This window comes from Scatophagus argus, chromosome 3 (assembly GCF_020382885.2).
Source record: "Scatophagus argus isolate fScaArg1 chromosome 3, fScaArg1.pri, whole genome shotgun sequence".
In the NCBI taxonomy this organism is placed as follows: Eukaryota; Metazoa; Chordata; class Actinopteri; family Scatophagidae; genus Scatophagus; species Scatophagus argus.
The window spans coordinates 20,547,505-20,573,181 of record NC_058495.1 but is presented as its reverse complement, the minus strand read 5'-3'; the positions used below and the strand labels follow the sequence as shown (position 1 = coordinate 20,573,181).

At 43.4% G+C, this 25,677-nt stretch overlaps 2 protein-coding genes across 5 annotated transcripts; both read left to right on the top strand.

Annotated features, from left to right (window-relative positions):
• Positions 1-1,495: 1,495 nt before the first annotated feature.
• rae1 (ribonucleic acid export 1) lies at positions 1,496-7,457 on the top strand. Of its 3 annotated transcripts, XM_046384604.1 has the most exons (13): positions 1,496-1,652; positions 2,294-2,404; positions 3,450-3,554; positions 3,760-3,852; positions 3,947-4,033; positions 4,124-4,210; positions 4,427-4,498; positions 4,607-4,714; positions 4,924-5,030; positions 5,487-5,562; positions 6,060-6,254; positions 6,341-6,426; positions 7,057-7,457. In XM_046384604.1, coding segments are annotated over exons 2-13 (1,107 nt in total). In that variant the 5' UTR covers positions 1,496-1,652; positions 2,294-2,314; the 3' UTR covers positions 7,058-7,457. The 3 variants fall into 3 exon arrangements, with proteins under 3 accessions (XP_046240560.1, XP_046240558.1, XP_046240559.1); XM_046384602.1 differs by lacking the exon at positions 7,057-7,457 and having other exon boundaries at positions 6,341-6,430; XM_046384603.1 differs by lacking the exons at positions 1,496-1,652; positions 7,057-7,457 and adding an exon at positions 1,696-1,714 and having other exon boundaries at positions 6,341-6,430.
• Positions 7,458-9,127: 1,670 nt separating this feature from the next.
• LOC124056797 (RNA-binding protein 38-like) lies at positions 9,128-19,602 on the top strand. Of its 2 annotated transcripts, XM_046384606.1 has the most exons (5): positions 9,128-9,249; positions 9,356-9,553; positions 11,675-11,798; positions 12,436-12,490; positions 17,733-19,602. In XM_046384606.1, the coding sequence occupies exons 2-5, from the start codon at positions 9,359-9,361 to the stop codon at positions 18,073-18,075; spliced, it is 717 nt and encodes a 238-aa protein (XP_046240562.1). In that variant the 5' UTR covers positions 9,128-9,249; positions 9,356-9,358; the 3' UTR covers positions 18,076-19,602. The 2 variants fall into 2 exon arrangements, with proteins under 2 accessions (XP_046240562.1, XP_046240561.1); XM_046384605.1 differs by having other exon boundaries at positions 9,128-9,553.
• Positions 19,603-25,677: the final 6,075 nt, after the last annotated feature.

Here is a 25,677-nt window from a genome sequence, read left to right as displayed (position 1 = left end):
AGGCAGCCAGAAAGGCTGTCCGCCCACTTGTGGTCTACACCAATCTCTTGCTTCTAACATTAAAGGCCATCTTATTTTCAAATGCCATGTTCCTTACAATAGATTTGGATGTAACTTAACATTAATTCATTGTCACTTTATCTCCAGCCTGTGCACACGGATGTACTTCAACACAGCTAAAAGATCAGTCTAAATTTTAGACTCTAAAAGCAATGAAGGAAAAATCCCCTGATCTCCTCTTTGAACATCTTTGAACTCAAACAATAAACTTGTGGTGCAGGGGATTGAGTGATAAGCAGCAGTAGCAGCAGCAGCAGAGGCACATGAACACACATGCCAACGAATTACTAACAATGTGTTAAGTACTACTAGGACTACTTTAACAGGGTGTTACTGGGGGTGGGAATGGGGCAGTTAATGACAAAGAACAAATCTAACACTGAAGTACAGATTGTACTTGTGCTTTACTCAGGTCTAAGGGCAGCAGTGATTGGATCAGCACATCAAACTCAAGGAAGGAAGTTAATGTGTTATAGCCACAAACTGAAATGTCAGTTTATTGATGTTTTCAACTTCTGTCTCTGTAAATAGACCACCAAAACAACCCAGAAATCAGATAAAAGGGCACATTCAAATTTCCATGAGCAACATACATTTTCACATAAGATGACTTTTTCTCCCAGCAGAGGTCTCATTGGCTCATTGGTTCATATAAACAGCAAGGGACCTTGCTATGCACTCTAAACAATTACTAACCTCACTACCGCTGTAAGACTAACAATTTAAGGCTGTAAAAGATCTATTTTGCTTAAGAACTCTTCAGTAGAATGGATGCATGACAAAAGGTCTTCTAGCTGACAGTCTACTCAGCCACATCATCGTCCCACTCATCAGAACTGAAGGAGGTTGTACATCATGTCTCAGCAGCATCATTGTGTAGTTTCGCTGCTGCACAGTCAGACACTTTTCAGCCTCTGTGATGTACTGCATTTAATTCACGCAACATATTCTATTCAACTGCTGAATGTGCGCTAGACTGACTCAGTGCAACAATAATAATTCATTCCTACAAGTGCAATACCACAAGTGCAATATTAAGGACTACTTTCCTGGACTACCTCATACTTGCACACACTTGCACATGCATATTTATGCTGCTATATGCTAAAACCGGCTTTCTTATTGAAATGTTTAGTTTTATATTCTCTGTATATTGTATTTTTATTTAGCTTATATTTCTATTTTATTCAACTTTTTATCTCAATTTTCACCTAATTTCACCTTATTGTTGATCAACTTAAATTCAATTTTGCATTCAAGCTATGTGAATAATAGGCTTGGTTATTACCAGTATTGGAAAGCACAATGAGTAATAATGCTGTTTTAGTACTACTATTTAAGAAAAAGATATGAGTAGCCCAGTTAAAATAAATACTCCACATGCAGTTACAACAACCTTAAAATAAAGAATAATGTCAACTTCTGCCATGTACTGCCACCAAGCGTTTACTCTTGAAATTGCACGCTTTTACCAGGGCTGTGACGTCATCAAACGGTGACACATCGAGGAACAAGCGCCACATTTTTGTTGCCGCAAATTGTTTTAACATTTTCAGCGCTACAAGCTTATAGCTCAGTTTAATAAATCTGAGGTATGTATGCTCACGTACGTAGTTATGAGACGGTACCGTTGATGATACAGCGTTTAGATGTGGTGTGTGAAAATGTTTTTGCACGGGAAAGTTTTTAGTCTTGTAGCTAATGTGACCAGCTTTAGTGATGTGAGTGGTCGAGCTAACATTAGCTATCGTTGAATTATCCAACGTTTGTCACATTTATTTTCTCACTCGCACATTAGCTTATAGCAGTATATATACATATATATATGTTCAGATTTCATACGCTGCCCTTATACAGCAACGTTGTTTATCAGCTACGTGGTTATTTCCTCACTAGCAGCAGTAAGTGACACGCAGCTAGTTTATAGCCAGTTAGCGTTGACATTAGCTGTCGATCTACGTCTTGTCAAGTCTCAGGTATTTTGGATTAACTACCTCCGTTAAATTAACTTATCCAAAAAATGCACCTGCGTCATTAGTGTTAAGCTTAGCCATATGGTTATGGTCTTGTAGCCAAAGTAATTTGATGTATTTAAGTGCTCTCGCGTTAGCCACTTAGCTTTGCACGCCTTCGATATTTTAGATTTCGGCAATCCAGTTTGTTTGCGTTAGCTATTGTGCATCACTCATAATTTTGCTTTTAATAAGATTTATGCATCTGTCTTCTCTGGCAGGCGTACCTTTAGGAATGCACTATGAGTATATTTGGGACAAACGCCGGGTTCGGAACGGGAGGGACCGGTGTCTTCGGAAACACAACCACAGACAGTCATAATCCAATGAAGGTAAACCAGCCGACTTTTGACATGGTTGTCATAAACTGTCATGATATCATAAAAATGCTGACACAGGAATGTTGACTTTTACTTCAGAGCCACATTTTTTTATCAGTTCAAAAATAATCTTGTTACCCAAGTAATTTGGTTCTTCAATTTTAATTTCAAGAAAATGAGGACTGATTTATTAATCATGGGTTAATTTATCTAACAGTAACAGTTTATCCAGTCCTCTTACTTTGAAATAAAAGCAAAATGAGTACAGAGTGTAAAATGGGCACGAGGCAGTCGATTCATTGACATAACCTCTGTTCATTTTGTGTGCTCATGTATTGGTAGATGTGTCATTTTCTTTTATGCTGTGTTCAATGCTTCTATACTGTTACACACTTACATATGGTGTAAATGTGGTCTGACTGCAAGTGTTTTTTGTTGGTACATGAATGATGAGGGTTCCCGATTTACTTGCAAGTGATGATCACAAGCCTGCTACAAAAGTGAAACCATACACAAATCTATTTAAAATCAGCTCAACTTTAATTGATTGTATTAATCAAATTCTGTATTTAGCTGAACCTTGTGGTGTTCAAATGACAAATTTTGTTTTATTGTCAAATTAAATGTCGTTTTCTGTTTTCAGTAGACTTTTTCACAGTCAGTAGCTTAGTCGAGATAATTTATTTTTGCTGACCGTTTGATTTGGTCCTTTTTTTGTTGTTTACAAACTTCCATGTATTTATAAATTTTTAAAATGTAAAAATATAATAAATATATAAGGATAATATAATATTTACCCAAATGGACGATAGTGATTTTACAATAACTTGCATGTTCTCCTCTATTATAAATTTAAGAATGCATTTCATTTATCTGTTCAGTGAGTTTCATGTATTGGGTTCACCTTAAAATGTCTTGATAATTATCCAGCTAACTGTCAAAAATCCTAATAATCCTATTGTCCATAATCCTGCACAGTCTAATCTGTATATCTCAGTTCAGCTCTGTTAACTATTCGTTGTGTCCTTGCTTGTGTGTTGCCTGTCTTGTCCTCCAGGATGTTGAAGTGACTTCACCTCCAGATGACAGCATTAGCTGTCTGGCTTTCAGTCCCCCCACCATGCCAGGGAACTTCCTTATTGGCGGATCCTGGGCCAACGATGTGAGTTACTTATTCCATCGTAATAATGGACTAAAATTCTTTAGATTTAGTGAATTTAGAAGATATGGGATTCAGTTAGTAGCAGCTGAGTCCAGAGAATTCCTCCACCAGACCTGTCTTCCATTAAGGATTATTTCTGAACAGTAAGTTTGTAGTTTGCTCACAAGTAAACAAATTTCAATCGTGCTGTATCATCTGACCTTAGGTACGGTGCTGGGAGGTGCAGGACAATGGACAGACTGTTCCAAAAGCTCAACAGATGCACACAGGTCCAGTGCTGGATGTGTGCTGGAGTGATGTAGGTCTCATCATACAAAGTAACTGAAGCCTTGTAATGGATAGTGTCTGCCGGGCCACAGAATAATTTATGATGTGTTATTTTCTTCAACTAGGACGGGAGTAAAGTCTTCACTGCTTCCTGTGATAAAACAGCAAAGATGTGGGATCTTAACAGCAATCAAGCAATGCAGATTGCACAGGTTGGATGAGAGCACCCCAAATCAACTGTTTGGTCTTCAGAATGAATCAGAGTAGAATCATCTTACACCTATTACCATATGTCTTTGCAGCATGATGGTCCAATCAAAGCAATCCACTGGATAAAAGCCCCAAACTACAGCTGCATCATGACTGGCAGCTGGGACAAAACACTGAAGGTACAACAGCCATTTCAGCATCTGTCAGTGCTTGAAAAGACATTCAGTTTTTGCATTTAGAGTTACAAGAACAAATGAAATGTGAGCCAGAATGTTCATTCTGAGTCACAGATCCGTGAGTGTAAAGGCTTATGTGAGATGCCAAAACGCTGCATGCTGTGGTTTTTAATGTCGCAGTGAGAAACGGACAGCTTTTCCTTCTGTTTTTCGCTTCAGTTCTGGGACACCCGCTCTCCCAATCCCATGATGTCTCTGGCGATGCCGGAGAGATGCTACTGTGCAGATGTTGTAAGTGGTTTATGAGAAGTATGGCACAAATTTTAATGCTTGCTGAGTAGAGGATTATGTGGATTTTCTTTTTTGTGTTCCTATAACCACCCTGACTGTTACATGTAGGTATACCCTATGGCAGTGGTTGCCACGGCTGAGAGGGGTCTGATAGTGTACCAGCTGGAGAACCAGCCTTCTGAGTTTCGCAGAATAGAGTCTCCTCTCAAACATCAGGTGAATTTTCCTCCTTTGTGAACAGTTGTTATTTTTAAAATTTCTCTGTATACATAATGCTAACTCGCCCTGGTCTTTCTGTGTTCATCCAGATCCATTTCCTTTGACTTCTTAAATATAAAACCATACTTTAAAACATATGAAAAGACTGGATTTTTTATGTGTGATTATCTGTTGATTCAGTGTTCTTTTCTGTCCTTTTCCTTCAGCACCGTTGCGTTGCCATATTCAAGGACAAGCAGAACAAACCCACAGGCTTTGCACTGGGAAGCATCGAGGGTCGAGTGGCCATCCACTATATCAACCCTCCAAACCCGTGAGTGTCTACTGCTGGCCCCTCTCTAGAGGATAAGTGGGCAGATTTTGAGTTTGATTTTACCCAAGTGTAAGAGGTTTACAGACATAACCTTAATGTTACTGACTGATTGGAGTCTCTCCGATTTTGAATCATAAACATCAAACGCAATACTGATAACTAAAATCCTCCAGTGCAAAAGAAACAGTGGTCCAGTATTGAGCAGTAGCCAAGGATAGCAAGCTGACCTGGAAGGATCACTGTTTGAATGATTTTTAGTCATCTGCAGCTCATGCTACAGCCCAAGTCCTCTAATGTGCACCAGGTGTAAAATAATTTTTATACAAGTGACTGAGTTTTTGAAATCTTTGCTGTTCTTTAATCCAGTGAAGACATGTTTGATTATTTTATTTTTACATAATTTAAAAGTTGTCACTGTCAAAATGTGATGTGAATGTGTTCCCCGATTCCTGTCAGAGCCAAAGACAACTTCACCTTTAAGTGCCACAGGTCCAATGGAACCAACACAACCACTCCGCAGGACATCTACGCTGTAAGTTGTCATGAATTCCTTAAACAGTGTTGACTGTGACATTAATGTAACTATTGCACTCTTAAAGAAGACTTCTTTTGTTATATTTCTATTAAAATGAATTATATAGAATTATTAGGGTTTTTTTTTTTCCTTTTTTTTTTTTGGTCAAAGGTTTGATGCAAGCAGAAATGATGGATGTTTTGTAACTGGCTCAACTAAAAGTAGAATTATTGTAATTAGTTGCATCTGTGGTTGTTTCTGTGCTTAACAATCATTTAAAAAACAAAACCAACCAATCATAGAGAGAAGAATCATAGAAGGCAATAAACAAAATATAAATTGACAATTGGTGAACAGGGTTGAAGATTTAAGATAAAAGGTAAAAGAACAGCAAATGAAACAGAAAAATGATTGACAGTAAATAGAGGAGTTATACACCTTAAACCCAATAAGCTAAAGGGACCTGGGTTTAATGTTTCCCCATGTCCCACCTACTAATTTCCATTTTTGATCAGGTGAATGCCATCTCCTTCCATCCCGTCCACGGCACACTGGCTACTGTGGGCTCAGACGGCCGCTTCAGCTTCTGGGACAAAGACGCCCGCACTAAGTTGAAGACCTCAGAGCAGCTTGACCAGCCCATCACGGCTTGCTGCTTCAACCACAATGGCAACATCTTTGCCTATGCTTCCAGTTACGACTGGTCAAAGGTGAGGAGGTCCTGCGCTTGCATTTCTTGTTCACTGCTGTGGCGCATGCTGCTCTTCACTCACGTTTTGTAATCTGAACTTCTCAGGGGCACGAGTACTACAACCCCCAGAAGAAGAACTACATTTTCCTGAGGAACGCTGCAGAGGAACTGAAGCCTCGGAACAAGAAATGGTGAGAGAAGGGCAGCCGCTGTCTGTGAACCTGGACACTGGTCGCCGGACGGGGCTGCCCCACTTCCTCAGTGCCCTTGTGATGTACACTGGGGCCTTTAAAGGCAGCCCATGAGTCCCAGCGTACATGGATGTGGGCAGTAACAACAGATATGATTCATATTTCAGTACCGGTACTCAGTACTGCCATGCACTGCTACAAGTAGTTTTAATATGGTGTTGTACTCACCTGAGTTAAAGTCATTTTTAGGGCTTGTATGTTTCTGCCATAATAATGTAAACCAGCTGCCTTTGCATCTGTACAATCAAGTGCTTTGCAATGAAGCCTTATGGCTTTTTTTTTTTTTTTACAGCTTTTAGCCTCCAAAGACACTTTGCAGTGTATTCACCAAGTATTCAAATTATTTATTATATTATGGAGGCAACAGTGAAACAAATATTGAGCATAGACAAGCAATAATTTACACTGAAATCAGCCTCCCTCTGCAAGAGTTGACTGCTGGCTGCTGAAGAGTGATATTGTACTGTTTATTCTGTGCAAAAAGGGTCACAGTGAACGCCCTCTCAGAAATAAACAAAACAAAACCCCTGAAAATGTTCTTTGTGACTGACTGCTCCCTCCTGTCTTTAGATTCATCATGCCAAGTCGCATCTCTCGTGGGGCAATGCGGAAGACCTGCTGCATTAGTGTGTGTATATGCTCGAGACAGACTCCTTCCTTTTGGCAAACACCTGGACCAATGCCATGGTGCCGCTTACTGTGCATGGACCAATCAGAGGGCCCTACCCAGTCTGGCGTTGATGACATCTGCGTGACAATTGGTCTTTAAGAGGTCATCATAGAAGGGCAGGGCTCTATTTGTCATTCATCTTGATGTTTAATTTTTTTTTTTTTCTCAATGTGTCCAGCGCCTCTTTTTTTTTTTTTCACGGCTTTCCAAAGACTTTTCGTTCTCTTATGACTTGCTGTTACTCCATGGTTTAGCTCCATCGATGAAACTGGGCTGTAAAATAAATAAGTGCATACTGTTAGATTTGAACATGTTTATTCCAACCTGAGGGAGGAAGTATGTTAAAAAAACATAACCTATTGTGTTTGTTGTTGCGGATTCACAGAGATGTTTTATGCATGTGAGAAATTGTGAATTTGACCACTCTCTCATATTTCAGCTGTAAATCATTGAAACCTTCACAAAATCAAAATTATAAACTCTGGAGAAACTTTGCATCTTGATAGCCCCTCCTGTCTGCTTGTTCCAATGCAAGTGAACCAGCAGGTGGAGCAATTTTCCTATCATTTTGTTAACTCTGACTGTTACCTGTGGATGATTGGAGGGGCTGTGGTCTGGTCAGAGTGCTAAACAAAGTGAGATCAAAGCGGGACAGTGGGGTTCTTCATCTAGGACAAGTCTTTTTGACAGGAGTGCACAGCTGGAAAGGGGGGGGGGGTTATCAAGAGGATATGAATGAGGTAGCGTGGGCACCTACAAAGGCCATGTGTGAAAAGTGAACCAGTTCATAGAGGAGAAGGTGTGAATTAAATGCCTTTTTATTGAGGTCATTAGAGTATCACCTCACTGTTAAGCCTGACCCTTGGTACTTAGCAGTGGAACTCCAAGGTGCCGGGGGCGGGAAGATGTGCTGCCGCCACAGTTCACCGGCTCCTCTCAGCTTTCTCGGGTTGACACTGGCACCACTCATGTAGACCACTGTCTCCTGCACTGGTCAGTCAAGCTGCACCAAGTTTCTTTTAGCTAATTAAAACAGAGAGGCCTCCAGGTTGACTGCACTCGTGATTGTAAATACGGCTGACTCACCGGCTCCTTTGAGCACCAGAGGGTAATATTTATTTGGACAGACAGGCTATTAGAAATCTTTTACTGTTGCTTTGGATACGTGAGCCTGCCTTATGCTACACAGAGGTCATCACTGAGTAGCATGTAGATAGAAAGCAAAATATGGCGCTGGATATTACAAGCTTTGTGCTCACTTCACATTTGCCCTTTCTCCCAAATGTGCCAGTTATTTGTTTTTAAGGTGGTTCTGCTGAAGTTTGTTTCTAGTGTTTTCACCAATAGTTAGCTTAGTCACTTAGAGTACTGAGACCATATATTTGAGATCTTATTAAAAAGACTCGAGTACACTGGGAATATTCAGTCACTGGTATACTGTCTTTGGTGTGATTCCATTATAGGTCTATTACATGATAGAAAATGTTTAAAGGTCACAAACCCTCCATGGTGGGATTATAAACCAAGGTCTAAAAGTTTATTGTGCCGTTGGTTGAAGTGTTGTGGTTTCCATTTTCCTTTTGTTTCGGCCGCCCTATAACTTTATTAATCACGCAACCCGCATGTTTGCTTTTTGCTCAAGATGCATGTGCCATGTCACGATTATAAAGGGAACTGTATGTAAAAGACAGTAAAATAAACTAGGCTTCCAGAGGTGAATTAGGCCATAAGTCGACACAAACACTTCCTCATTACACTCGTACACCATGTGGCACAGCGGTGCTTGTACAGTACGGGTGTTTCTTTGTGTGGTAAAGGACAAAAGCAGGTGCAGCGCCGCTCCGCCGGGGAAGGCGGACCAATGGGAGGAACCGCTACCCAAGTTGGCACTCGGCAGTCGCGTTGATTGGACAACAGTTCTACATGGGCGTGGTCTCGAGCAAAGCCTATAAAGTCTCCCGGCACATATGCACACAGCAGCTTAAAGCAGCCAGTGTGAGCGAGACCGGTGGATCCCCGCAGCGTGAATCACGGTTGTCATCGGGTTGCTACAGCTTTGAGAGGAGAGCAACAGCATATCGCAGCATAGTGAGGTATTAAGTTTTTGTTTTACCGATGCTGGGACGTAGTTAAGCCCTTGTAATAACTCTTCAGCGTGCCTCTGGTCTTCTCTCCGGCTGACCAATGCTTCTGCATCAGTTCATGAACGGAGCCCTGGAAGTCATGCATCCCACGACGCTTCAGAAAGACACTACTTTTACCAAAATCTTTGTCGGCGGGCTGCCGTACCACACGAACGATGCCTCGCTGAGAAAATACTTCGAGGCCTTTGGGGACATTGACGAGGCTGTGGTGATAACGGACAGACAGACCGGGAAATCCAGAGGATACGGCTTTGTGAGTACAGACAAGGCAGCCACGCTCCATAATCTCCACCATGAGACCAACACGTAGCTCTTAGTCACAACTTTGAACACACGCCGCTGTGAGTTGCTTGATCTGCTGTAATTTCCGCCATGCAGCTTACTTTGTGCCCGTTGAGTTAGTGTCTGCATTGCTGTTGATTCATATGTTTGTACCCCTCTTCACATGGGCATTTGTAATTAAATATCTATGCCAGTTGTAATCATTGTATGTGATCGTTCACATTTATCTCTAGCCCCCCACTGAAGCTTACACGCATAATTGCACAGCCTCTCTGTGTTTTTTTCGCCTGGCTGGCTGTTATTTTAGCTTAATGAGGATGAGGGATCACACAAGTTGATGGGTAACTAAGAAGATTATATTTCAACATATGTCTGATGTCCACCCCCCCCCAAAGTGAAATCCCCCTCCCCTCCTTCCTCACCCCTGAGCAGCCCCAGCTTATGGCTTTGGCAAAGTGTATGTGTGTGTGTGTGTGTGTGAGTCTGCACCACTTGCTTGCTTTATATGGTTATACTGGAGCAGTGGGGAGCTTGACCTTGCACACCCTGCCCTCCATTGTCAAGGACCGATGCGGTTGACCGTATCATATGATTTACACATCACATCTTGGCTGCTGTGAGGTTATTTCCAACAATCAACAATTTGTCTTCCTCTTATGTTCAAATACCGTTTGATTTTTATCGTGTTGAGTCTTGTGGACAGTCCAGTCATCGAAAGTACTTTGAAGTTCCTAAAACATAAACAAAGTTGTCTAGCTTGTCTTCTGATAACAGCTCATAGGGTAAAGTGCTGTTTACCAGTTCATTAATCTCAACTTCATCCTTGGTCAGAGTCACTTTTAAGTCGGGTTAATGAAAAATATCCAAGGACCCTTGTTGTGTGCTGTCTAATTTAAATCTGCACTAATAGGTGACATATCTGGCTCCAGGCAGATACGGATAGTCATTCTCTCTTCAACACAAAGAACAGAAGCAGCACCAGAAATGCAAATATTTACCAGAACCTTGGAAAGAAGCATCAGCACTAATGTACCGCCAGACCAAAGAAGGAATGGAAACCTGTTATGTGTGCATGTTTACTTCTAAAGCCAGAATTGTAAGACAATTGCTTTCAATGTTTAGACATCAGCTCCATAACCCCTAAAACTGCCCCGAGAGACGAGCTGGTGTCGAACGGTTGTGGACTGAAGCTGGTGTTTCAGGTTAAACAGGTTGGCGCTTTCCAAGACAAAATACGTTTTGTGCAGCGTTAAGCAACTAATTCTGAGCGTTCCAAGTGGGAGAGGTAGCTGGCAGCAGGAAGGGAGGGAGGTGCCCCAAAGCTGAGCGCACCTTTTTTCTAAACACACTTCAGAGGTGGATTAGCAGGACCCCTCCACCTTCCCCATAGCAAGGCTATTCACAGTGTAAACACTGCCTCGCTGCTTCCTGTGTGTTCACAACACAGGCCCTGGAGTGGGCTTTGTTCCAGATCCTTCCACTATGAAGAGGCACACTGCTTTAAAAAAAAAAAAAAAAGTCCCCTTAAAAATGCAAGCCATGGCCTACATTCACTGCTCAGTCCACACACCGAGGTGACCGAACCCTCTGAGTTGGCAGAATGTGGCAGTCAAAACAGAAGGGCTCGTCTAATGCCAGGAGGGGGAGAGGAGGGGTTGGATAATGCCAATCTTCTTAATATTTTGTCTCTAATTGGATAAGCTCCTTGTTGCTCTTCCCAAATCCATATTTCATCAGGTCTGCCCATGGCTGAATGGCAGTCAAGTAGCTGGCTACCGCTGCTGTGGGCAGTTTTCAAAGCTTATCATTGTGCTTTGTTTGTAGTTTTCTTCTTCAGAAACACAGAATAGCCTGTAGTGGGGATTTTCTGAGAAAACCAACACACAAAACCAAGGCCAATGTTTTTTGCTTCTTTTTCTTTTATTTGTTTGTTTTTTTTTAAATGCAGCTCAGCTGTTTTGTGCAGTTTTGTTTTGCTGAAATAGTTCATGTGTCACCAGCTGGGAATACCACACAACCATCTGTGACATAAGATGAGATGAGTTTCTTTTCCTGGTGAGACTTTTTTTGACCGGTTTGGCTCTGTCACCAGGTGACAATGACAGACCGAGGAGCAGCAGAGAGAGCCTGCAAGGATCCCAACCCCATAATCGATGGCAGGAAGGCCAACGTCAACCTGGCTTACCTGGGTGCCAAACCCCGTAGCATACAGACAGGTGAGATATGCTGCATGTTTCTTCATGGGTCAAGTAAATCATCTGTAAATTCTTGCAAGTAATGGCGCTTCCATCCTAATCAACCAGAAGTGATAAAACATGGAACGTAAGATAATTAATCACATCATTAAACCATGAACTAAAAATGCAAAAACATAAAATGAAATTCCCCAGTAATTATCGAGTAAAAGCTAGAGATCCAAGCAGATACAGCATGGTTTCAGCACCCACACTCACAATTGATGGCATATTGATTTAGGGCAACCAGGAGAATGAGGACATCACTGAAACGGATTAAGTGGGTCACTTAATACGTGTTTGTTTGTGTGGTTAGACAGGCGGAGACATCTTCCTTTCAAACAGTACCATCAGGGGGTAGAACTAGCATTTCATTGTGTGCGACAGGCAATCTTAGTTCATTAAAACAATCCATACTGTGAGCCGGGTTATTTTTTTCATACTAAATCTCTTAAATATATGTGTAACTGCTTATTGTGCATTTGAAACCGTTGTTCTATGTGTGGATGGCTTGAAACAGGCACTGTCTCTGTCTCGCCATGGCTTCTGTGTATTGTTCTCTGGTCCTCCTCTGTAAATGCAAATGTGTGCGTCTAACAGCCGGCCTCCTGTCTTCCAGGCATATCCATCGGAGTGCAGCCCATTCACCCAGCGCTCATCCAGAGGCAGTATGGGTAAGTGAGCGAGAGTGGGCGCTTGTTGTATTCTCCTGTATTACTCTCTGTGGGACACCACTAGGCTACTATTTCTTTGACAAACATGGCCTCTAGAAAGTACATGTCAGTTTCTGTGTCCACATGCTACTGCAGAAGTAGTCTATTAGCATATTTGAGTTTTGTAGTCCTGAGAGGGCAGGTTCACGTATCAGTGGTAATAGAAGTGCATTCCAGAGGTGAATGTGTGACTCACTTCTTGAGCCTCTTGGCTCGCGTACCTGCCCGAGTGGGCTCTGTTACTGAGAAGGCTTCCCGGAACTCGCTGTGTTGTAGAAACATCATGGATAGCGTCTAGAAGCCATGGTCTGCTGAGCAGCTAATGAGCATTTCACTGCATTTCACCCTCCACCCCCTGCAGCTCTCAGCATTCATCCCTCACCACCAGATCTTACACAAAAAAGCCTCAAGGTTTGTCTAAAAGATGAGAATAACTCAAGAAGTCAAGTCAGGTTTATAAAGTGGTTCTCTGGACGAGTTTTCAAAAGAGCGCTTAAAGAAATACCAACTGTTAAACAGAAACATGTCAAAGTTAAGATATGACTAGTGCTGAAACAAACGGCTCATTATTAGATTAAACAACAGCAGAGTCCAATGGGAGACCAACTAAATCTAGAGGGAGGCAGTGCAGGTTTAGTCTGTCTATGTAAGACAAAAATGGCTGCTGTAAGTTGCAGAACCTGTCCGTTGTTCCTCCAAAAGTATGCTTTGTTTTTTGTTTTGTTTTTTTGTTTTTTAATAGGTGGAGAAACTGTATAAGATCTCTACATTTCAATACAATTAGTTATGCAGATACTAATGAAGCAAAAGCCACTGAATTGACATGTTGTTTGGAGAAGGGGAGTTAGACGGGAGGGTTCAAATGACAGTCCTCTGTAAATGTCTTTTTAAAAAAAAAAATAAACAGAGGTCCAACAAGGGGATATACTAGGACATGTGCAGAAGAGTGAGAAAGATTTTTTGTGAAAAGTGAAGGTGATGTACCATGTAACTGTGTGAGCCCGTGTGGAAAGCAAATATAGGATTTATGGACCCGTTCTAGAATAGACGTCCAATCATCCTTTGAGAATTCAACTACTAAGTCATTCTCCCAATGAGACCTAATTAAGTGAAGGGTGATTAATGCCTAAGAGGATGTTCTACATCAGCCACAACATCCGCCCAACACTGTGTAGGTCCCCCTCGTGCTGCCAAAACAAATCTGACCTGTTGAGGCATGGACACATTGGTTGAAATTTAGGGTATTTGGTAGGCAAGTCAACACCTTGAGTGTTCCTCATTTTTTGCAGTGTGGTGGGACATGCCGTCTGCATAAATGACATTGATCAAAACAATAATCAACAATAATCGGTAACTGTTATTTTTAAGTCGCAGCCCTATGCATATGTTGGAGCATGTTGTTGCTTAAGAGTTTCACAAGGGTGGACAGCCCACAGGACTGAGGACAGAATAAGAAACAACTAGTGGTTTTGTCATGCCCCCCTGCAACCCCCACCCCTCCTCCTCCTCCTCAAGCTCTCATTGTTCTGGATGATAACTCTCAGGGTCCACGAGGAACATGTACCATCACATTCCAAGACCTTAAGAGGACAATAGAAAGTCCCTCCAATGTCTCCTCTCCTGCCACTGTAGTGAGCATGGATGGCACCAAAATCCTTTTGGGGGGGGTGGGGGGTTGAAATGTGGAGCTTAGTGCTGCTCAGAGACATGTGCCTAACAGGTGTTGGCTCGTCTTACAGCCTTTTACACCCCCTTAATCTCCCATGACCACCACCCCAGAGGCGCACAGAGCACCTGTCCGTTTCCTCTGAGGTTTTTCTCTGTGGCGGGTGACAGACGCAGGCCTTCCTAAGATGCAGAGCGGACAAGTGGCTTTTCTTTCAGCCTCTTGTCTCTCCCCAAACCCCTTGACAACATATGGTGTGAGGACATGGTCTGAAGTAGGATTTTGAACAGCGCTCGACTTATTACATGCAGTGATGGTGTGCTGGTTCAGACTCACTGCTGTGTATGTGTGTGTATAGCTGTGGTCAGCAGATGCTGTGGACTGTGAGGGCCAGATGGGGTCACCGAGGCCAGGAACATTGTTTTGATGGGGAGGTGAGGAGTCATCTCCTCTCATGCATCACCCCCTCCACTCCGTTCGCTTCCCTGCACTTTCTCATGTCATTTATCTTCCCATTTTCTCCTTTATCTCTAGTTTTTAGTTCTCACATTGAAGTGCTGCCGCCACCAGTGTGTCAGATAGAGGCACTGAAAACTGACACCTCTGTGAGACTGAGAGGGAGAAGGAGGAGGAGGTGGGGGGTTAAGGAGAAGATTGAGGGTGTCTTTGGGGTGTGTTCTGGGACTCATGCTTAATGAGGCTGTGTGCTCCCTAGGAAACCCACCTCTACAGGTGCCAAACAAAACACCTTTTTTTTTCCGCCTCCTTCTTCTTTCAAAGAATAATCATAATCCTCTCAAACAAAGAAGGAAGGCATATCAAGTATTGTAAAGTGGTGTTTAATTCCCTCACCTTGTCCCAAGTCCTGTCTGCTTTCACACTTTGTGTTGCCAGCGAGTCATGCGCTGAAGGTCACTTGTGTTATCGTATAGAAATATTTAGCTGCCTGGTGTGATAACGCCCGGGCTTTTCACACTGGCTCTTTAAGTGGCCTTCATGATGATTACTTCAGCCTGTATTTGTAATTTTTCTGAGCATGAATTGTTTTCTGGTGAGCCCGCTCTCTGTAGTGTCTCTGCCAGCCATCCGCAGAGTGGCTCTCTGTCAAACACACACCGACTAGCCGTCAGCACAAAACCAGCTGACCCATGGTCTTCTGGCCATCATCCTCATTCCCCTGCCATTGTCCCACAATCCACTTGGCATTTACAGTCTCTGTGGCCCCTACTGCTACTGTCCCTAACTTGCACCCCCCCCCCCCCCCCCCCCCCCTTCCCTTTTTGCTCTTTTCACAGAGGCTAAAATTACAGCTAACATCTTCATCTCTGCACACACCAAAAATACAATATAGCGGTTCTTTTTCTCTCCTTAACTCGCTTTAGGCTTACATTATTCACATCACTTCATTTGTCATCATTTGTACTAGATTTTGAGACTAGATTAAGGCAGTTGGCTTGAGGTGACAAACTGCCAAGGCTGTAAAGAAGGTAGGCTCATTACATGCAATGTGAGCGAAAGCACATACACCCCACAGCATTAATCTACGGAAAGCTGTGTGTGAGAGCGACTCCCTGCTGAGCAGCACTGTGAGCGCAAAGTGTAGTTTGCGCTCATGGGTGGGAGTCACATTCATTTGCTTATGCTTACTCGCTTCATTTCACTGTTGTCTGGTTTTATGTCTACCACTATGCTCCTGTTCAGTTGCTATGTCTCACTGAGCCTCTGTCACTTGTTCCCACCACGATGTAGTTTTTTTTTTTGTTTTTATTTATAGTCATGTTGGGGGAAAATGGGGCATTTGTGCAGGTTTCTTTGCCAGAGTTCTCAGCAGCCTTGCTCTTTATATTCATATCACAGATTAGAGTGATTCAACAGTGAGATCACATGCTTCTGCACCCCAGTTTTTTATGATCACATCCCTATATTGACTTAATAATATAGTCGGACCATAATGTTACTGCTGACAATAATCACTGCCATCCTCCTATCCAACCTTCTGCCGCGGCTGCCCTTTGCTGCCAGCTGACCAGCGTACCAGCAGAGGATCAGAAGATCCCCACAGTTCAGGACTAGTCCTGAGGAGGGGGTTTGGCAGAACAAGTCTATCTGCCTCCACCCCCTTCCTCCTCCCTCCCTCAGCCAGCCTCCCTCTCTCCAAGGTGCCAGTGATGGCTTGAGAGTGCTGTGCGGTGTGCTGTGATGGATTTGAGTGGCTTGTTATCTTTTTCCCTTTTGTGTGATATGAACTTAAGAGGTTATGTTGATTGCAGTGTGACTCTTTCCCTATTATGGCATGGTTTGGGGTTTGCAGTGGTAACTGGTGTGTGGGTGGGTGGGTGGATGGAGGGGGCAGGGTATGGGGGTATCAGAGAGTGTGTGTGTGTGTGTGTGTGTGGAAGAGAGTGATGACATCCCTGTCCTTGCATGCTTCCATCTTTTGCTGTGCTGACTTCATGGCTGCCTCTCATTGCTGATCCTTTTCCCCTTGATTAAATCCGTAGGGAAAAAAAAAGATGCTATGACTGAAATTTAAATACAAATTAACACTTTAATCAGTACTGAGATGTAGCTAATTTGTTGTGACCATTTTGTCTTTGTCTCGGGGTGTTTGTCTGTGGATGTTTCAAAGCGTAGTATCGATGGTAATGGTACAAGTTGGTTACATCACCCTTAAAATGGGTGGTGGGGGTGGACGTGGGGGGGGTCTTCTCTGCTACAACCATCACTCCCTGTAGACAACACACCCAAGAGAGATACTTCAAATCCTGACTAAAAATAATCTCCTCTAAAACCATCTCCCCTCCCTGTCCTCCATGGATAAAGTGGCAAAGTAAGGCTTGAAAGAGAAGGAGAAACACTACAGTCCCCAGACACCACAGCTCTAATCAGCTACATCTGAGTGCTGGCCCATGAGGCCCGGCGGAGCCTGGCACCCAACCCTGATGAGCTCCCCCGCCACCATTACCTACCCCACCCAGCATCATCACCTGTGATCATCTGTGTGAGATTTACACACCAAGTGACAACTAGGAGAACTGCAACTTCAGCACAGCCTTTGTACACTTCCCTTTTTGTGTGTGTGTGTGTGTGTGTCTGCGTGCATTTGAGTGTGTTCAGCGAGGGAAGAGCAGCAGCTGTTAAAACACTCTGTTGATGCCTGAGCTTGAAAACCTGCCAGTAACGGCTGACTCCTTCATTCAACCCACCCTCACCCCACTCCTTCCCTCCCTGTCTACCTCAGGAGGTCCTACCTAACAGGTTTGGTAGGTTTTACTAACTGACACACACATAGGGTTGGGTCACCTTCGCCTCCTAACCTCCTCTGCCTCTTGTCTATTTAGTCTTTAATAACAGTGGATATCCGTGTGAGAACTTTTAAGTTGAGAACACCTACAGAGTGTTTATATTGCTAACACGCTCGCCTTATGGGAGTAATGTAAACAATAAAAGCCGGGCCCTGGGATTTCTCTGCTCTGGTGCTTCAGCCTGTCTGTCTAATAACACCCTGCCTGTTTGGTCTTTGTGTCTGTTTTACAGGATGGCCCAGCCATACATCTACCCACAAGCCTTTGTGCAGCCTAGCCTGGTGCTGCCCACTCAGGTTTCCACCTCCGTCAGCACCAGCCCTTACCTGGACTACAGCGCAGCCTACACCCAGTACGCCCAGGCAGCCTTTGAGCAGCAGTACCCGTATGCCGCCTCCCCAGCTGGGTTCCTGGGCTACAGCTACCCCACCAGCCCCTCAGCCACCGCTGGTCCGGCTGCCGCTGCCACAGCTCCAGCCACCGCCCACCCAACCCTCCCCTCCGCCGCCGGCCCAGCCCCGGCCTTCCTGCACTATGCTCCACAGCAACACATCCAGCCAGACCGGATGCAGTGAGCCCGATGAAGGAAGCCGAGACGAAGGAGGGGTTCAGGAGGAGGAGGAGGAGCAGGAGGAAGGCATAGTGGTCGCAGACCTTTGGACAGGATGGCAAAACACCTTATTGGGTGACTCAGCTATCGCCTGCAGGGGCTTTCAGGAAAAAGGGTGGGACTATTGCACTAAACGATCAGGATTTAACCAATGAGCTGTTTGCTCACTGGTGAAAGGGGTGGTAGGGGTTGGAGGACTGTCGAGGTTCAGGTTGGGAAGCTAAATAGCATAAAGTATGTGAATGCTTCCAAGGGCTTCCAGAAGCTGACACTTCATTTTTTTAAATCATTATTATTATTATTATTATTGTTGTTGTTATTATTATTTTTGTTGTCCTTTTATTATTGTATTAATGTCATTGTCAACTGCTTGTTTGTATGCCATTATTATCAATGTTATCATGTTGGTGGCTCAGTCAGTTCTGTGTCCATGGTCCATATTGATGACTGTTTTGAGAGCCATCTGAGACATGTAAGACACTTCTTTTCTCCCTGCTCCAGACTGTCTGGGTGGGCACTGATGCTCCAGGATGCTAGGGGACAGTCGGAGATGTGGGGGTGCAGGGTGAAGACAGGGTGGTGATTTTGGAGAGGTATCCAGCCAGCCTCTCAGCCTGTCTGTGGTCCCATCCAGGTAGAGCTCTGCCTCATGAACAAAACCTCCTCCAGCATTCAGCGTCACACAGGAGGACCACGAGATGTTTCACCTCAAGGACAAAACAGAAAGTTTCAGTATATGAGACGTTGGAAGCTCCATTGTTTTGAGACTGTGATGTCAGGATTATACTTTTTTTTTTTTAAATTTTTAATTCTTTTAATGAAAGAGGCCTTAATTTTTAAAAACAGACACTCCTTTTTCAATCTCCTGATTTTCTTTTATCCCCCCAAACACCACAGAACCAAGTGCAGAGAGCCCTTTGTAACTGGCCTTTCAGCAGTCAATAATCTGGCTTACTTGGATCTTGATGATTTCAAATGGATGTAGATAATCACATGCAGTATGTGGGAGTTTGGGACCAGGAGTGCCGTGTATTGATGTTGAAAGGTAGCTGCCACTGAGCTCAAGCACCAGAGTGTACTTTTCTTTTTCTTTTCTCTCCTTTTCTCAGTGATTGTCACAAGTAGTTGCTCTCAAGAGGACATTCATGTACAGCATTATAAAAGTTTTCAGTCATCAAGTACATTTACAATATTTATATGTAGGTATTTATATAAGTTACTAAGTTAAAATTTCTTTTTTATGACTATAGTTGTGGCACAGATGTCATTTAACCTGCAGTTCCACAGGTGTCATATTCCTTTTTTTTTTTTTTTTTCATTTTAATTGTCAGTGAATTAGCCCAGGTGCACAAGGAACTACAGTAGATGCTTGTTTGTAGATCCTGGTTGAATCAGAAATTGTCTAGATTTCTTTTTCCAAATAAAAATGTCTTTTACAGTCCCTTCAAAGAAGCCATACCAAAAAAATAAAAATAAAGACTTTGTATTTAAAGATGCCTCTTGACTTCTTTACTGGTTAAAATGAAGTGTCAAAAAGGGACCTTAATCCTGTCACCCGCAGAGTTGAGAATGTCGCCGCTTGAGTTATTTGTGTTTACAGTATTGCAGTGTCACCATTTGCAAAAAAACAGAAATGCAGATCCTGCTGTGATGATGCTGCGAAAAGCCTGCAGGGTGAAAGGGTTCAGTTATGTGTGTCTGCTTGTTATCAATGTTGTGTTTGCTGTTAAATCCCATTCGGGGGGGGGGGGAAACCTTTGGTTGGGGAGAGGGGGGGAGGTGGTCATCAGGAGGCCCAGACTTTTATCAAGCCATAACACCACCACCTGCCAGGGGTGCTGGGTGTTTCCTCCGGCCCAACCACACTCGCTTTCGTTCTTTCTCGCTGGGATTTTTTTTTTTTTCCAAGAAGAAAAGAGTTTGTCAAAAAGTGTTTTGAAGCTCCGTTACCCTGAGCTGCAAGTACTCTTCTTTTTTTTTTTTTTTTTTTCCTCATAGCGCTAAACAAGCTCAGCTAGTTCTGTTTCCCAGCAGTGTCTCTACATGTTTGTGCTTACATCAGCTACTTAAGATGTGTCATTTCTAAACCCCACTTAGGCCTGGAGAACAAAACACAGGGAATTTTGGTAGAAACAAAAGCACATCCATTATCTTTTTTGTCCTCAGCAGGGGTATAATTTATCAACCTGATTTAGAACATGGCCTCCGGGTTCAATGGATGTTTTTGAGGCTCTTTGTTTTGACTTAAATCTATTCAGACCTTATTTAATCGGGAAACTCTGCACGTAATTACAGGGACACCCTGCCCTTCTACAAGCCATTTCAGTGAGTTTCAGTTCACCTGATTGTTTGTGCTCTGATTCTTTGCAGCTCAGTTTTCTTTCAAATGTGTCCCGGATTTGTTAAAGGGGTTCTCCTGCAATTTAGTCTCAAACTTCCATTAAGTTGACAGCACGAAGGACAAGTTGTGGGTTTCGTGTCTGAGTCATGACAGAATTGATGTTGCTGTGTTTAGTGGTTGTTAGTATGGCGAGGCAGCTCTGGGCTCTCTTCTCTTCACTTTGTCAATGTTTATCTCTCACTATCTCACCTCCCCGTTCTCTGTTTGTGATTTCACTCGCACATTTATTTACTCAGCTTTCCTACTTGTCTTTGGTGTTTTGGCTCCCCCTAACATCACGTCTCGTCACATGTGGCCCTGTTTCTCCTCACACGTCGTTGTTCCCCTCTCCCTCTCTCCGTCTTTCTCTCTATCATTTTCCTCCTTCTTGCGTTCTCCTTGCGAATCACACCAGAGAGGAGCAGAAACAGAGCCTGGTGTCAGCTTGATGAACGAGGTCATACAGGCCCTGCAGACCTTGTTATGCTGAGTCACCATAAGGCCTCTCTCTCTCTCTCTCTCTCTCTCTCTCCCCCAGTCTCTCACCCCATGTCTAACCCCCTCCACTCCTTCACATGCACATGCAAAGTAGGCTTGGTTAGATCTCACTCACCACGCGCTTCTCGCTCTGCCATGTAACTCTGACGTCAAGGGATTCCTCAGAACTTTCATGAAAACAGGCCCACCTTATCAGACCTCGATACTCGCAGACAGACGACCTCCAGTTTGTTGTTGTTTGCTGGACAACTTTTAGTTCTACCCTTTAGCATCGGGTCAAAAATGTGGTTCCATCATCTAATATGTGATCAGAAATGTGAGACAAAAACAAGGCTGTGGAACAGCAAAAAGAGGTTTCTTTTTTAATTGCAGGTGATGTGACATTTTTGACCAAAATCATTTCATTATATTTGTGCCTCAGTTATGACCACAGCTTCATCATGCACTTTTTTCCCCACATCTTTCTGAAATTTTGCTTGTAAGTTAGTCTCAGAGAGCTACTGGATCAACTGTGACGTAAAGAAATACTGAAACCACGCTGACACCTGCTAATGAAACCAGAGTGAAAGTGCTGATTGATTAAATGTGGCTGGGAATGTTTGCAAAACTATATTTATAGGTTAAAAGTGAAATTTTCAAATTGAACAGTGAGTGAAAAATTTGAGCCAAATACACCATATAGACAAAATAGCCAAAAGTATTGGGGTAACTGACCATTATATCAACAGGGAATTTAATGGCATTTCACACTCCGTGTTGGACTGAGTTTTTGTAGCTGTGGCAGCTTCTGCTCTTCTGCGAAGTCTTTCTGTGGGATTTTTGTAGTGTTTCTGTGTGGGGTTTTGACCATTCATGCTGTGGGGTATTTGTTTATATAATGTGTATGACCGATAACATTTTTTTAAAAATAAAAACTGACAACTGTAGAAATATTGATTTAAAGTGGATTTTTTAACCTCAACATTATACCAGTCTTTCTGACCATATCACAGTGTCTAAGATAGTTAGTTAAGTTGATTCTCTCAGCTACAAAAACAGTTAAGTGTAAGAATCATTTGTAGTCGCCGTTAAAATGGTCCCCACTTTATATAAATATGAATCTTAAGATATAATTTTGGCAGACTATGCTACAAGTCATTTTAAAAGCACGCAAATGTGGTAAGTGGTAGGAATATATTAGATCAGTAACTCCATTCATGCAATTAGCCATTCAACATCATCCTTTTACCTTTACAAAATACATTAAAAATATTTTGTAGTACATGTACAACAAATATTGTGCCACTAAACGATATTAGCTGTCCTGTTAGATCAACAAAATCAACACTACAAAAACTACCAAAATTCTGCAGTTATCAGTGATGCTTTACATAATTACATAAATCAACTGGATGCATAAATCTGCAATAATACCTTTGTTATAAAATCCAAGCCAAGCATCTTACACCTGACTATCCCTGTCTCAAGATCCTCCTGTGTCTTTCTTGTACCTAGTTCAGTCCCATGTGGGTCTGTCGTGGCCTGGAGAGTGTTGGTGCTGTGGCGTCAGATAGGCCTCAGATACAGGCTATACTTACCTAGACTCTTAGCAGAAATGAGCAGACCCCAGAAACCCATCACATGCTCTTTCCCATAGCCTTTTCCCACGCCAATAACCCATTCAGATAACAAGGTCTGCTCTGGAGAGAGTCAGGTCTGAATGAGGAGTAGAGACGGTCAGTATGTGGCTGAAGGGGAACAGCTGCTGCAACCCTTTCTGGAAAAATAAAAGTACCTGTTAGAACATCTGGTATATGAAGAGATGGCATAACAAGAGCAACCGATGAAGACAGCCTGTGGTCCTCAGTCATGAACTTGTTTTCACTTGGTGTATTGACGTTGTTTGTCTGTTATACCCCAAGCTAACTAGGGTGAAGTATGCGTAAATGAGATTAACTGTAAGCAAGGGTAACTGAAGCTCAGAACAACAGTAGCCTCACAGTAGCCTCACCAGTGAAGACTGTGCAGCCTGACCACGATCCCAGCCTGTGATGGCGCAAGGAACGGTGCAATAGAAGCTGTTGTTTACCTTGGTGACACGCTGGAGGATTAAGGTTTACCCAAATAACTGTATGCAGAGGAGGAGGAGGAGGAGGAGGAGGAGGAGGTGGAGCAGGAATGTATCAATGAAAGAAAAATTCAAAAAATCTATGTTACTCAGAAGCTACACAGAGAGAGAAAGGTTGAAGATGAAGAGAAATGAGGAAACAAGGATTAAAAGCAGTTCAACTGGATGCAAAGCTGCCAATGGCCTCTAACAAGCTGAGCAACTTCATCACTGAGCTCTGGGGAATTAAGCTTGTTCAGCCAGTAAGACTGGACACAGTCTTAAACCAATATACTGCATCTTCTACATAAACATGTCCCTTTGTCCCCACGAAATTGTTGTTTTGACAGTAAGTGTACCGTGACTTTGTCAGGCATACAAGCTGTGCTATTTCTTCTTTCACCAGTTCGCTTTAACTGCCAGAGAGAGAACTTTTCTGGCCATCAAAAGAATGTAATTGCATTTGCACCACTTCTCACCCGTACTTAAACCTTTATAGGAAAGTCATGTGCCCTGATCTTCAGTGGAATCAGAAAGTAATGTTGTTGCTAACTTTATTACTTGTGTTGAGGAATTATCTCTGAAATAATCTGGCGACCCTAGCTTATATTAATAAAATATCATAATAACACACCTCCTTGGATATTTTAAGGTGCACAGGGAGCTTGGAGCTTGAACTTTTGTGAGTCAATAAAAATGTTACTGGAAACTAACGAAAGTGAATAACCAGAAGTGTGTGGGTGTGATAAAGATTGAGGTATTTCTGGATCAGTGTGAGTTTTCAGGGCTCTGGCAGAAACAAGTGCTTTTCCAAATGTGGACGTGCATCCTATCAGCTGCTCTGATGACCCTACATGTCACACTCACACCTCCAGCTCCTCCTGGCACTGGGGCCCGGTGATAATGAGATGAGCCAGAGGAGATAGCCACTTACAGGACTGATATTTGTGGCAAAGTTTATCAAAGTTAATGGGAGTGAAGAGGGTTTAATTAGACAGAGTAAGACAGCCTCAGCAACAGCTGGAACAGGCTTCGATGTGAGTGAAGTGATTAAGTGTATCTCAAAGAACTGGATCAGCATCTGTGAATGTGTGGGTTGCAGTTTATGTATTAATCTGTATGCATGTGTGCGTGTGTGTGCCTGTTTGTGAATTCATAAATGTGCCTACCATTAGCACGGCTGTAGTTGTCTTAACTCGGCGTCTTCCCTGTGAGCACAAGTCCCCGATTCTGTAATGTGATCTGAGTTTGTCTTACTCAAGCAGAGCCTGGGGAGATCCATCAGGGCTGTGCTGTAATCACAAGCCCCGACACCCCCTTCACACACACACACACACACACACACACACTACACCAATAGCCTCTATCCCACCCCCACAACCCCCAACTGCAAGTGGAGCTGAGGCGCCACAGACGCTTTCAGCCTCACATCCTTTCCTCATGTCCACTTCACACCACGCCACACCAGTCTGGCAGTGTCGGCATGCACACACAGAAATTATCCCCCCTGCACACGCACACACAAACACGCACTCACACCAAATTGGAGCAAGCTTTGCAGAGAGAGGGTGTTTGTTCTGTGTCATTCTGCACAAGAGCAGCTAATGTAGCATGGGTAACACCCTGCACGGGGTGAGACAGAGCAATGCGCAGAGTGTGAGAAGACAAGTATGAAAGAAACTGTAAATGCAGGGGTGAGGCAAGGTCAAAATTAATGATGATTGATGCCACGTACCACGGAATATAAATGCCTGGACATTTGGTCACAATATTTTGGACACTTCTCTGGTATATGTGTGTGTGTGTTCGTAATATGTTCAGCCCAGAGGGAGGTTTGTTGGTCTTTTGCCACATTTCCTTATCTCTGGCCAACATGCTTTTACAAACGAGCGCCTCCACCTCGACCTCAAACCCAGACAGCCGCTGTTGGGGGGCAGAAAAGAGGAGGAAGGGAGAAAATGAAACATGGAGGGGTGGTGGGGGTGCGAGGTTAACTACAATAGGATCAGCAAAGAAATAGAAGGAGAGGCCCAGCGCCTGACAGCAACTGACAGCTGAGTTTCCTCTCTCAGCGGGGCTCTCACGACCACAAACTGACACAGTCAGACACACACGGGCGCGCGCACGCACACACACACACACACAGATCGATCCACTTCAACTGCACACATAGCAACTGTGTGGTCATGCACAAATTATGCCCACTTTGTCTCCCATGCAGAGTTTGACATTGACTGTGTCAGACTGTGCTGTGAAGTTGTCTGTGTGGAAGAGGAGCTCTTATGTAATAAGTGCTGAAGTTCAGAGTGTGAGTCCCTGTGTGTGTGTGTGTGTCTGTATGTGTCTGTGTGTGATGCTATTCTGTTTTTCTGTGCTTGCCTTTGGTGTACACTCTCAACTCCACCAAACACAGTGAAACCACTTTGTGTGTGTGCTTGTGGCCACGCACACACACACACACACACACCACAGGGGGCAGTAAGCAACAGGTGTAAGAGGATTTTAAAACACACAGTGAACCTTTCTACCCCCGTTTGACTTTTGAACTTTTGCCGTCATGGCTGGCATAAGGCGACAGCTGTGAAAATGATCTCTTGTTTGCT